The sequence below is a fragment of the Balaenoptera acutorostrata genome, chromosome 5 (genome assembly GCF_949987535.1).
Source record: "Balaenoptera acutorostrata chromosome 5, mBalAcu1.1, whole genome shotgun sequence".
In the NCBI taxonomy this organism is placed as follows: domain Eukaryota; kingdom Metazoa; phylum Chordata; class Mammalia; order Artiodactyla; family Balaenopteridae; genus Balaenoptera; species Balaenoptera acutorostrata.
Window position 1 is genome coordinate 142,399,018 of NC_080068.1, and position 12,525 is coordinate 142,411,542.

Consider the following 12,525-nt stretch of genomic DNA (forward strand, 5'->3'; position numbering starts at 1 on the left):
TAAAAAATAAAAATAAAAAAATAAAAAAGAGGAAATTCTGACACATGTTACAGCATGGATGAATCTTAAAGACATTATGCTAAGTGAAATAAGCCAGTCACAAAAGGACAAATGATGATTCCACTTGTATGAGGGAACTAGAATAGTCAAATTCATAAGACGGAAAGTGGAATGGTGGTTGCCAGGGGCTGGAGGAGAGGGAATGGGGAGTTACTATTTAATAGACAGAGTTTCAGTTTTACAGGATGAAAAGAGTTATGGGGATGGATGGTGGTAGTGGTTCACAAGAACGTGAATGTACTTAATGCCACAGAACTGCATGCTTAAAATGGTTAATTTATATTATGTATATTTTATCATCATAAAAAGTTTAAATGCTATTAAAGTACACCTTCCTTTTCCAAGAAAAAAAAAGAAAAAAGAAATACTGTCTTGTGTAGGAGTTAAAAAAAAAACACACAAAACTAGACACATACAACAATAAATATCAAGTAATGAGGACCTCAATGAAGTTAAAAGTTACCTGAAGGGAATTCCCTGGCGGTCCAGTGGTTAGCACTCCATAATTCCACTGCAGGGGGCACAAGTTCCGTCCCTGGTCAGGGAACTAGATCCCACAGGCATGCCACAAGTGAGAGTTCGCATGCCACAACTAAGGAGCCCACATGCCACAACTAAGACCCGGCACAACCAAATAAATAAATAAATAAAAATTTTAAAAAATAGTTGGCATGGTGTTATTTGGGTGGTGTCATCCAATAAACTAAATTTGAAAAGAAAAAAAAAGACATAATTAAGCAACAGTAAGTAAGAGAGCTTGGTACTGGCATAGAAACAGACAGACAAATGGAACAGAACAAAGAGTCCAGCCACAAACCTACACATATATGGATATATGGCAAGTGGCATTGCAGATGGTTGGGGAAGGGACAGGTTATAAATAAATGATGCAGGGGTAGGTGGGGTAACTCTATGGGGGGAAAATGAAAGTGAATCCTTATCTCTTGCTATGTGCAAAAAACAATTATTCAGTGGAGGAGATATATATGATACATGTTGCTGACAATATTGAGGCTATATAAAGAATTCTTATAGATTAATAAGAAAACAACAGGAAAATAAGCAAAAGATTTGAATAGACACTTCACAGGAGAGAAAATCAAAATGGTTAGTAAATACATGAAAATGTGCCCAAGCTCATTAGTAATTAGCTAAATGCAAATTAAAGTCATAATTAAACACCCACCAGATTGGCAAAGATGAAGAAAAGGCTGACAATACCAAGTGTTAGCAAGGATGTGGAACCAAGGGAAGTCTCTTTTACTGCAAAATTCTTGGAAAACAGTGAAAGGCCCTAGAACTCAGGAGTCAGACTCCTGGGTACATACCCTAGAGACCCTTGTGCACACATGCGTCACAAACCCAGATAAGACTGTTCCTAGTAGCACTGTCTGTGATTGTCCCAAACTACAAACAAACTAAACATCCATCCACAGTAAAATGGATCTGTGAACCAGTGTCAATGGAACAGTTTTCAGCAACGAATCTGAACAAACTACAGCTACGCACATCACACTGGACAAATCTCAAAGACGTAACAAGCAGAAGCCAGACGCCAAAGCTTGCACCTGTATGATTCCATTCACATAGCGTGCGAAAACAGGAAAGCACTGTGATGGATGAAGGTTTCATAGCAAAACAGGAATGTGAGCCTCCCCAAAGCGAGGGCAGGGGTTACTTGTGAGAGAGGAAGGGGGTGGTGCTGAGCTCGGCAGGGTACATGGGGGCTGGTTCACTTCATAGCAATTTGTTACGCTGTACATTTGTGTTGTTCACTTTTCTGAATGTTTCATTCCACCGGAAATGAAAGGAAAAAGGAGGTGCCTCAGCTCTGAGTAGCTCGGAGTGTGACCAGGGATGCAGCTGGAGGGCAATGCAGGGGCAACTGTCAGGCAGCCTCTGACGTTTCTGAGGAGCAAAGGAAGTCTGAAGGAGGCAGATGGGTCAGGTCTGCTTTGCATCCCACGACTCTCCCTCCTGAGAGAGTGCTGGTGGCTTGATGCGGGATGGCCACTAGCAACTGTCTCCGGGGCACAGACAGGGGGCCCGATGTGTGTGCAGGCTGCCCAGCCAGGGGCTCCCCGCTGCTGAGTCACAGCCAGAGACAGGCTGCGGCCTGCCCCTCACTGCCCCTCTAGAGACGCACAGATTTGGTTCAAGTGCCAGCTCTGCCTGATATTCCCTGGGTGGCCTTGCTGTCCTCTATGCCATGCCCTCCAGAGGCCAGCCCAGTGCAGCCCAGCTGGACGAGAAGCCCCTTGGGCCCAGGCCCCTGGTGCTCAGCCTGGGGTGCCAGAAGCTCCCCCTCGGACCAGCAGGGGGTGTCCATGCAATGTGACCCAGAATCGGGGTTGGGACTGGGAGCAACTCTGGCTTGTTTTGTGAGGTCTCTTCTGGTTCTAAAAACATCTTTTGACAATAAAAATCTCTATGAACAGAAGGTACAGAGGCTCACTGCACTCCTGATGAACTGCAGGAAAAGTAAAACCACGTTCAGTGCTCAGCTTGGAGAAGCTTCCCAAAGTGTCCAGGGCCCTCTTCCCTGGCACAGGAATTGAACCATCTCTGGACTCACCATCAGGCTGGGCAGGTCAGCGAAGCCTCTCTGAGCCTCAGTTTCCCTATCTGTAAGGTGAGGGAGCAGCACAGCGCCTCGGGTGGGGCCCCCGTCAGTTTACCCACAGACTGGGGCTGGGAGGGCAGAGCAGTGAGGCAGGTCAGTCTTGTCCCCCGCGGAGCTGTGGCCCCCTCGCTGGGTGAAGGCATGCCCAGAACCCCGGGAGGCAGGCTAACCAGACACCCTGCAATGACTGTCCGAGGCCGCACGGGTGGCAGGGAGCTAGGCGGGGGCCAGGGTCTGGGCTCAGCAGTGAAGGACAGATCACAGGGCTGCGTCTAGAATCCAGGCCTCTCTGAGCCTGGGTTTTCTCACCTGTAAAACAGTTTGCCTGGAGGGCAGCTGCTATTAGACCTAAGTCAAGCGTGCAGCTCAGCACCTTGAGTACAGTAAGTGCTCAGCCAGTGGTAACCACCCTCCAGCCCTACGTGAGGAATAGAACATTCATGGCAGGTCTCGGGGGAGTGGGACCCCTTCCAGCCCCTCCTGCGTGCTGGAGGACGGTGCCTGGGGCCCCATCCACTACCCTCCACACACACACTCTAGCAACCAAGGCCCTGGGCCTGGGGTGTGAACTCACAAAGAGGAGGGCAGCTGTCCCGGCAGGCCCTGGGCTGGGCTCTGGGCTGGGCCTCTAGCAGAGACAGGCCTCATCTGTCCAGGCAGCCAGAAGGACCCATCACCTGGCTCTGGACACCAGAACCCCCCAACCTTCCAGCTCAGGGGTCTTCAAGTATGAGCTGGCTGCCAAGCGGCTGCATGTCAGCTAAAAGCATTAGTGTCCTGTGTCCTACAGCCATCAGCAGCACAGCAGACCCCGGACACTGCTGCAAGCTGCTTCTGATTTCCCAGGAAGGGAAACTGCAAGCCACAGCGGGGACTGGTGTGCGTCACTGGGCTCGGGGCAGTGGAGTGCAACCGCAGGAAAGAGGAACTGCTGGCTTCCCACAGCGGCTGCGGAAGGAGCAGCAGGGGCTCCGGCGCCCCCACCTCCACCGGGCGGCTGCAGAAGAAACATCTGTAGAGATGGTGCTGGACACTTGGTTCCCGGGAGGAGACGGCTGCTGTCTTCCCCGCTGCACCTCCAGGAGCCTCCCACCTGACTGGACTCCTCTCTCCTCCTCCAGCGAACCACCACCTCACCCCAGGACATGCCCAGGGCAGGGGAGGGGACATCCAAAGGGCCTTCCTCTGGAACCATTAATCAATGGCTAGTGGGCACATGGGCTCTTGTGGCTTGACTTTTACATCGCAAATTCCTCGTTCCCAGCAAAAAGTGCAGCGAGGAGCAAATGACCCTGGGTTCCCTGCCAGCCCTGACACCCACTTGAGTCTGTTTTTATGAGGAAAAAAAAAAAAATTCCAGCCTGGATGGCCACGCCAGGCAGAGCAGCCTGCTGGAATTCCATGGCAGGAAGCATGGGGATGATGGGTGCTGGGCCTGCACCAGGCATGGACCAGAGGACTTGGGCATCTGGGTGCCACTGTCCCCACCCACCCCTGGCCGACACAGGGCCTACTCTTCCTGCAGCACTGTAGCCATAACTTCCTCCAGGAAGTCTTCCTGGAGCCCCCAGCTGGGTTGCAAGCTCCCAGCCCCTGCACACCCCGCTGCCGTGGACGGTGGGCGCTGTGCGTACCTTCTGCCCAGTTGTCTCCCAGTAACCACTGGTTAAGCCAACGAATGACCCAATTACTGATGTGAGGAGCCTTTAACTCTGTAGCCTCACTGCCCTGGACCTGACTTCTGGCAGCAGAACCTGGCGTTTTGGATACAGGCTCTGGGCCCAGACTGTCCAACTTTTTGGGTCCTGTTCTGTTACCAGCTGTGGACCCAAGGGTAAGTCATTTAGCGCCCTGTGGCCTAGAAAACAAGACCACCTCCTAGAGGTCCCGTGAGCTGACCTGCTACAGTCAACACTTGGATGCTGGTGTGGGTACTCAGTAAGGCCGGCCATGCCCTCTTCCCAGTGCAGCCCTGGCCACCGGGGCAAATGTCATCTGTGCTTTATTGTGCGGCACCAGCCCCTCACGGAGCCTGCGTTGTAGCGTTCCTGGGGGGTCCAGCCCCTGCCCCCACCCCAAATATCCCAGCCCTGCCCAGCTCCCAGCCCAGTGCCGGGGAGGCGTGCCGGGGGTACCAGAATTTCTGTAAATCAAGTCCAGGCTGGGCTCAGTCCTGGGCTCCTGGGAGGTGGGCAGGGTGAGACAGGAGAGCCCCACACAAGTCTCTGGAGCCCAGGGCCTGGCCGAGCCCCGGGGACCCAGCCTGCTGGGCGGGGCCTGGCCTGGCAATCTCTGTGAGGTGTCCACTGGGGAGGCCCCGGGTCAGAGCACGGTGCTGGCTCCCGTGCGTCCTCCCGTGCAGGCCCGTCTCCTTCTGCGTGGCCCAGGGCTGTGGGCCCGTGGCCGTGTCTGCCCCGCAGCGTGCAGTACAGGTGTCACCTGGGCCGGGCGTAACCGTAGGGATGCCGCAGCAGCAGGCTCCGGTGGCCTGGCAGCACGTGAGTGTGGTAGTGTTCCACCAGGCTGCCCACGCTCACAAACAGGACCTCGCCCTCCAGGTAGGACTTCGCCTCCTGGGTGGGGAGTGGGGCAGGGTCAGAGGGGCCGGCCAGCCGGCCCTCCCTGCAAGACAGGGCGGTCGGCAGTAACGCTCTGCCCAGGGGACGCCGGCCAGGTCTGTAAATAAGCCTAGGGCCGAGGGCTGATCACCCCATCTCCTCTAGGGTCAGTGGAGGACACAGAGAAGCCAGGAGAGGGGGGAGGTGGGGCCGTGGACAGAGGGGAGGGCGGAGGAGGGGTGTCTGGGGGTGCTGGCCTCAGACCACCCACTACCTATGCTCTCCCAGGGAGACTCTGCCCTGACCCCAGCCAAGCCCCGGACCAGGGCTCCCCTCCCGCCCAGCGCCCTCGGGTAGGCAGCCCGCTCACCTTCTCAAAGATGCGGTAGTTCCTCACTTTGCTGGAGGTTTCGTCCCACACGACCAGAACCTGCGGGGAGAGGAGCGGGCAGAGGATGGCTCACTCACCTCAGGGAAGACATCGACTCGGGGTGCGGGGGCAGCAGCGTCGAGGCTGGGTCCCTGGGGGAGGGTCACCCTGCCCATGGACAGCAGGGTCAGGATAGGCGGCCCCTTGCCCCGGGACTCCTGCCCTCAGAGAGTCTGCTGAGACGTGAATGACAGCAGCAGGTGCCTGGTCCACACTAGGACCATCTCCGACACTCAAGGGGAAACAGGCTCAGTGAGGTCACACGAGTCACCCTTGGAAGGGCACAGGCAGAGCCAGCAGACATCCTAATGTTCCCACGGCCCCAAGCAGCCTCCCCTTCAAAGAGCAGGAAGGGGAACCCCCTACCCCGTCAGAGCCCCGGGCCCCCCAGCGCGTCCTGTGCCTCACGCCCGTGCTGGGGAGTGGGCATCACTGCAGATGGTGCTGAGTTCCTGAGAATGGATGGGGAGGAGGGGGCTGTAGACCTCAAGGATGGAGCTCGGTTGAGAAGCCAAGTAAGAGGCTGCGTGGGGAAATGAGCTACAAACTGTAGAGTCCTGCGCTCGCCTGTCAGCCTGGGTGTGTAGAGAGTGGCAGACCCCACAACGCAGCCATCCTGGGGGCCTCTGCACAGCAGGGTGACGGCTGACCATCCTCCCTGGGTGCCTACCTTCCCCGACTTGGTGGAGGAGTTCCGGATGCAGTAGAGGCCGTCCAGGGGCTCTCCCTGGGGGCTCGTGGCTTTGAACAGCCTAGAAGAACACAGCCGTGCGAACAGGTGAGCCCCCTTTGGACAGCTCTCTCAAGGACCCTCCAGCCCCAGCCCCACGTGGCTTTCTGTCGTCCCAGATTCTGCAGCTCAGGTTCCGAGAGCACTGGGGACCACGAGGGCCGGCCGCACAGAGCCCAGGGCGAGGCCAGAGCAGGGGCTGAGCTGGGAGGAGTCAGTTCTTTCACCGGGTTTCTCGTGGCACTCAGCTGTGTTCTCGTGCCAGTAACTGCCCAGCACCGAGGCTGGAGAGGAGGACCGAAAAGCAGGAAGACCGGAGGGTGAGGGTGCGTGTGTGCGTGCGTGTGTGTAGGTGTGTGTAGCAGGGGTGGCAGAGAACCTCAGGTCTGCCAAGACAAGGCCTTGGAGAAAGAAGAGCTTCACACTGACCTTTCCACTTCGCAAGATTCCGTGGTGTTGATGAAAACTGAGCTGGGCAGCGGCACCTGGAGGGAGGCCAACGTGGTCAGCGGCAAGGCCTGGGTGGGGCTTTCCCCGCTGGCTGCCCACCTGTGCCGGGAGCCGGGGCTCTGCGCCGTGCTCCGTGCCCCCAGCTCTCCCGCAGCCGCCCACCCCGCCTGAGGTCTGGGCGCTCCGCTCGGCCTTGCCTTCTCGTAGTCCTCGTCCGAGTCCTCCCCACCAGTGTCCGCCTGCGGCGTGTCCGCCTGCACGGGTTTCCAGGGTTTTTCAAAGGAGAAGCTCCTGAAACTCTGCCCGTCGGGGGGTGATCGCCTGGAAGGGGAGCAAAGAGAGGAAGGCCATGTCACTGCCAGATGTGGGACAGGCCCCCTCTGCTCGCCTCCCAACACTGCTCCCCGTGCCCTCCAAGTGACCACACCAAGCCTCAGGACCCATGAGATCTGGCGCCTGCAGCCCTGGTGGCTGTCAAAGGCTCAGGACCACAGAGCTCTGGAGGGGTCCACGCTGACCGCCCTGGGGTGGCAGGAATCGCCTGATGCCTGGCAGCCTGAGCCGGGGTCACCGGCAAAGGGGGTCCTGGGCTCCAGACGCTGTGGGCAAAGGGCCCAGCTCTGCCACTGACCAGCTCTGTGACCTCAGCCAAGTCGCACTCCTCCCAGAGCCACGGGGGATGGATGTGAATGGGTCGAGCAGAAGGGACACGCCCCTCACTGTGGCCACACGGTCCGAGCCTCCAGAGCTTCAGGGGGGGTTAAAGGAGGCCACCCTGGGACGGGCTGCCAGGCTGTGGGTGAGGCTGTGCTGTGGACGATCAGCCCGGGCACACGCAGCCCCGTGGCACTCAGGTCCAGATCCAGAGCTCATGAACACGTGAGCCAGCCTACAACTCTGCGGCCCCTCATGAAACAGAACCATGAGTGTGCTAAGGGGTCCTCCCAGGCACTTCCCCACGGGTGGCAGTGCTAACAGAGCCCTAGGGAGAAGGGTGCCGTGGTCAAGGGTGCTCAGGAAGAACCGTGCTAGTGCACCCGCCCAGGCTCCCCGGTGGGGCTCCCAGAGCCTTCACTGCTGAGGGCCCTACGGGCTGTGGGTGTGATGACACGCCGGTCTCCCGGCACTGCCCAGCAATAAAGCTGAAAGTGTTTCAAGCAGGCCTCTGGGAACTGGCAGCTTCCCAGTCGGGAAGGGCACAAAGGCAGCCTCGGGGGCGTCAGAGCCAGGGTGGCATCTGGAGCCCCAGACAGGGCCGGGAAGGGCACTTCTGGCTCAGGAGGGCTCAGGCCCACACCTCCCCACAGTGCCCATCCCTGGGCAGGCTGGCAGCGCCTGGAGGGCCCTCACTGCACGGCAGGGGCTCTGGGAGGCCGGGGTCCCCAAAGCCCCGCCTCGCTCACTGCTCCCCAAGGCAGCCACGGGCTCCAGGCTCACCACCCACAGGGCTGGACCTCAAGGGCCAGGCGGGACCCCCCCGGGAACCCCTGCGTCAGGTGTAGGGGAGGCCGTTCAGCCTAGGCAGCCCAGGACCGTCAAGGCGCCTTCCTCCCCCCCACCCAGGCCAGGGCCGCCTGGCGCCCGTCACGGGCTGCGTGCCAGAGGCAGGGGGGCTGGGTCGCCGGTGGGAAGACAGGCTGGAGAGGGGTCCCAGTGGCACCAGTGCGGCACAGACTCACTGGAGGTGGGGGAGGGGCGGCTTTTCTGTCCTGGGCAGGATCGCGGGCCGGGCTGTGGCCTCGGGCGTGGGCAGCTTCAGTGCGGGAGGCCGGGGGGCCGCGGCAGGCACGAAGAGTCCGGGCTTGGCTGCCTCCCTCGGGGGGGCGCCTTCAGCCATCTTCAGGAGCTTGGGCTTGTTGGCTGGCACGGGAGGGGGCTCAGGTGTGGGTGGCCCCCGAGGGGACAGGTGGAAGGACCTGAGCTTGTCACAGTTCCTGGAGGTGGCAGCGGCTGCGCTGGCAGAGCTAGAGGGAGAGCTGGCGCCGTGGCCAGGGACCCGGGGCTCTGGGCCGGGGCTGGTGTCCTCATGGAAGCAAGGTGGCTTCCGGCTGGGCACGGCGGGCAGGCCGCCCAGTGGGGGGTCACTCACCCTCCGGGAGGGGGCGGGCACCCTGGGGCCGGGCTCGAGCCGCCTCGGGCCCGGCAGCTCCCTCCTGGAGTCCTCGGGGGCCGGGCCGGCATCGGGGAGGCTGCGCTTAGGGGGTGCGGGTGGCAGCAGAGGGCCTGGACCCTTGGAGAGAAAGGAGGGGGTCCGGGGCACGTCAGAGAAGACGGGCTTCCTGGGCGTGGGCACCGGAGGTGGGGGGTAGGCCGGTGGGTGGCTCAGGGCATCTGCAGAGCAAGGAGACCCACCTGGTGAGCGAGCGTCCCCTGCTGGAGGCCGGAGCAGCACCACCTCTGCCGGCAAGGGACGGCCAGGGCCAAGCAGGCGTGCAACCCCTCAGCCCCCAGCCCCACAGCCTGGCCGCCCGCCCTACAGCCCCGATGCCCAGCACTCCCGATGCACCCTTCCTTCTGGGACCCTGGCCCAGCCCAGGCCGCCCGGCCCTCCCTCTCTGTCCTCCATACGGCAGCCTGTGCAAACTTCCTGAAGCCTGGGTGTCACATCAGGAGCCTTCAGCTTCCGGGGGAGTGGGTCGGGGCGAGAAAGAGAAGGGGCAAGGAAGCCTCCCAGGACTGGGCCTCAGCTGGGGCGGCTCGGATTCCCACTAACAGAGGTGAGGAGGAAGGGCGGGAGCAGGCTGGGGGAAGCTGGGGGTTGGGTTTGCTCCTAACAAGTTGACAGCGCCGCGAGACATCTAGGGGACGTCGAGTGGACTCCAGGGGCCCAGGCCCAGAGTTCAGAGGAAAGGCCCCGGCTGGAAATGTCAGGAGTCAACAGCCTGTTGATGACACTGGCTGTGGCCCAGGAGTGACAGGAGAGGAGCGGGCCAGGCCTGGGCCCCGGGGTCGTGCGCGTGGGCACCCCGGGCAGCACAGGGCTGGGCGGGAGGGGACCCGGAGCACGAGGTGTCTGGGGCTGGCGAGGCAGGTGGGGGCAGGGAGGGGGCCCCGGGCCAAGTGCCACCCTCGGGCGCTGGGGTGGGAACCCTGACGAGAGACATTCTGGGAGAGGAGCTGGGAGTGCGCAAGCAGGTGTGCAGGGGCACTGGGCCCCTGGAGGTCCAAGGTGGGGATGAGAGTAAGGCCTCCGTGGGCTCTCTCCAGCCAGGGCTGGGGCAGACGGAGGCAGGGCTTCACCAGGGCTGCGGTCACAGGCCCGAGAGATGAGAGAGCGAAGCAGGCGAGCGAGGGCGCTAAGACCAGAGGATGGACAAGGGTCTGACGTGGGCTCGGTGCCGGCCTGCAGGTCCTGGTGGGCTGAAGGCCTGTGGGAGCTGGGGCCCCAGAGGGAGGGAGCCAGTGGGAGGGAAGAGGGCTGGTCCCAGGTGCACGTGAGGGAGGCACAGCTAAGAGGAGGCCACGAGGAGTTGAGGGGGCAGAAGACAAGGTGGCTGGAGAGGAGGCCAAGGAACAGGGAGTCCCCGGCCATGATGAAATCAGCAAGAACCAGAGAAGCTGGGGGAGGAGCACTGGGGGTGGAAGGAATAGTGAGCGATGGGACAGATGGCAGGACAGAGGCATGGCCCTCCCCCACCCGTCCCTGCGCTTCCCTGGGATGCCTGGTGCAAGCCTGTCCCCCTTGCCGGGCCGAGCGCTCTGGAGGGTGGGGCAGCTGAGTGACCATCTGGCCACAGGTGCTCACGGAGAGCTATCCTCCCTCCCTGTTCTCAGCCCCCAGGGCCAGCCCTGGCTCGGCCTCCCACGCGTGGGGCTCCCCCTCACCCATCTCTGCACCGCCCCTCCCCCTCCCAGGCTAACTGGAGGAGGTCAGAGGGCAGGTGAGCAGAGCCAGCCTCTTCTGCTCTGTTCCTCCCAATACTTGGGCTGAAGGAGCAAAACCGAGGCCCGAGGTGGAGACGGTCGGGCCTCAGGCCACCCAGAGCCGTGCCCAGGCTGACACCCCCGGCCCGGGGTGGGGGGGGCCTCTGCTCCAGGCCCCAGTCCTGTTCTCTACTCCCAGCGCTGCCCAGGCCCACCGGCCGCCCCGCCTACCCTCGGGCTTCCCGGGCTCTGGGCAGTCGGGCTCCATGTACGAGTCGTCCTCATCGTCGTGCTCGTAGTCTGTGGGGCAGATGCAGGGTCGGACTCAGGGCCACCAGGCCAGGGGCACCCAGGCCGGGGTGGCCAGGCGGGGCTCTCAGGACCTCGCTCCCTCAGGGGGGCCTGGGGCCAGGATGAGGTGGGCAGGATGGGAACCCAAGACCCAGGCTGCCTGGGGAAGCCGAAGGGACGGAGCAGCGAGGCCAGCCAGCTACGTCCCCCTCCTGGGCAGCAGTCAGGCGTGGAGAGACGGCGGGCAGAGGATGGGGACGCGCCTCACCTTCATTGTCAGTGGGGTACGGAGAGAGGCTGATGTCCACGGGCCGCTCGATCGCACCGTAGAAGCTGTCTGTGTCCGAGCTGGGGTCGCTGAGCGCAGGGCGGGTGGGGCAGTGAGTACCGGGCAGCGGGTCTCCTGCACTCACACTCTCGGACACGCAGACAGACAGACACACGTACAGACACAGACGCAGCCACGTGCACGTGGACACTCAGACACGCGGATGCAGACACACACACAGATAAACACGAGAACACACATGGACACGTGCGGACACAGAAAGATCTAGACAGCCATGTACACACAAAACAAGGGCAGACAAGGGGACTGGAGGCTGTGGTGTCTCCCTCCTCAGCCCCACCGTGGGTCTCGCCACAAGTACACCCCTGACCGCCCAGCCGGTGCCAGGCCGCAAGGCTGGGCCCACGTCCCCACCGGCTCCTGCCCTGGGGGCTCAGGCAGGGGCCTGCGGGACAGCCTAGGTGTGCCCAGCCCTACCTGGGCCTCCCTATCCTCATCTCTGAAAGGACCGGATGGATGCAGTTCCCGCCCAGAGAGCCCCTGCGGCTTGTTGAGCCACCTCACCGTGCGGTCACCAACACCCGACAGGCTGGGCCACTGCCCTGGGGACTGACTCTGGTCTCACTCCCTAGTGAGGGGCACTGGGAACCCAAAGGCCTGAGCTGCTAGAAATGCCGGGCTTCCTGGGCGGGCAAGTGAAAGCACGTGTAATCCCCAGACAGGAACTACCAATGGAGTGCACGCATACACATGCTTACACACTCGGGTGCACACACACAGGTGCACACCCCGCACACACGTGGCCCAGCTGGCACCTTCAGAAAAGCCTTCAAGGAAGGGATTCTGGGCCAAGCCCCCAGGGGTCGGGAGGCAGGCACACGTGTCAAGTCCAGGGCCCCAGTGACACCCGGCCACCATCACACCGCCAGGCCCACCTGGCATCCGGAGGCAGCTCCTTCTTCTCATGGAAGTGGCCAATCTCCCTGCGCAGCAAGGCCATCCAGCTCTGCGGGTCAGTCAGGCCCTCAGCGGGCATGATGCGGCCCAGGGGAGGAACCCACCCTCATCCCTCCTCCCCTGCCCACACTGGCTGGTCTGTGTCGACCACCAAGGTTGGGGAAGACGACCCTGGCTGGCCCTTCTGGGGCCGCGGCCCCCCTTCAGCCCACCCAGGGTTCCTCCTGAGACAGCGTGCTCTGAGTGTGAGGGGGCTGGCGTCAGGCCCTGGGC

The 12,525-nt window shown here is 61.2% G+C and overlaps 1 protein-coding gene across 6 annotated transcripts in view; it reads right to left on the reverse strand.

The window, feature by feature from the left end:
* Positions 1-1,246: 1,246 nt before the first annotated feature.
* Positions 1,247-12,525, reverse strand: part of SH3BP2 (SH3 domain binding protein 2) — a 39,370-nt gene continuing 28,091 nt past the window's right edge. For 3 of the 6 annotated variants that reach the window (XM_057547374.1, XM_007172285.3, XM_057547373.1), the window contains exons 5-13: positions 12,231-12,301; positions 11,275-11,363; positions 10,947-11,015; positions 8,531-9,182; positions 7,049-7,172; positions 6,831-6,886; positions 6,342-6,423; positions 5,612-5,671; positions 1,248-5,256 (exon numbers count right to left, since the gene is read on the reverse strand). In XM_057547374.1, the coding sequence (XP_057403357.1) occupies positions 5,119-5,256; positions 5,612-5,671; positions 6,342-6,423; positions 6,831-6,886; positions 7,049-7,172; positions 8,531-9,182; positions 10,947-11,015; positions 11,275-11,363; positions 12,231-12,301 (1,341 nt within the window). In that variant the 3' untranslated portion in view covers positions 1,248-5,118. Of the gene's footprint in view, positions 5,257-5,611; positions 5,672-6,341; positions 6,424-6,830; positions 6,887-7,048; positions 7,173-8,530; positions 9,183-10,946; positions 11,016-11,274; positions 11,364-12,230; positions 12,302-12,525 lie in introns of all 6 variants that reach the window. The other 3 variants (XM_007172287.3, XM_057547371.1, XM_057547372.1) reach the window with 2 other exon arrangements.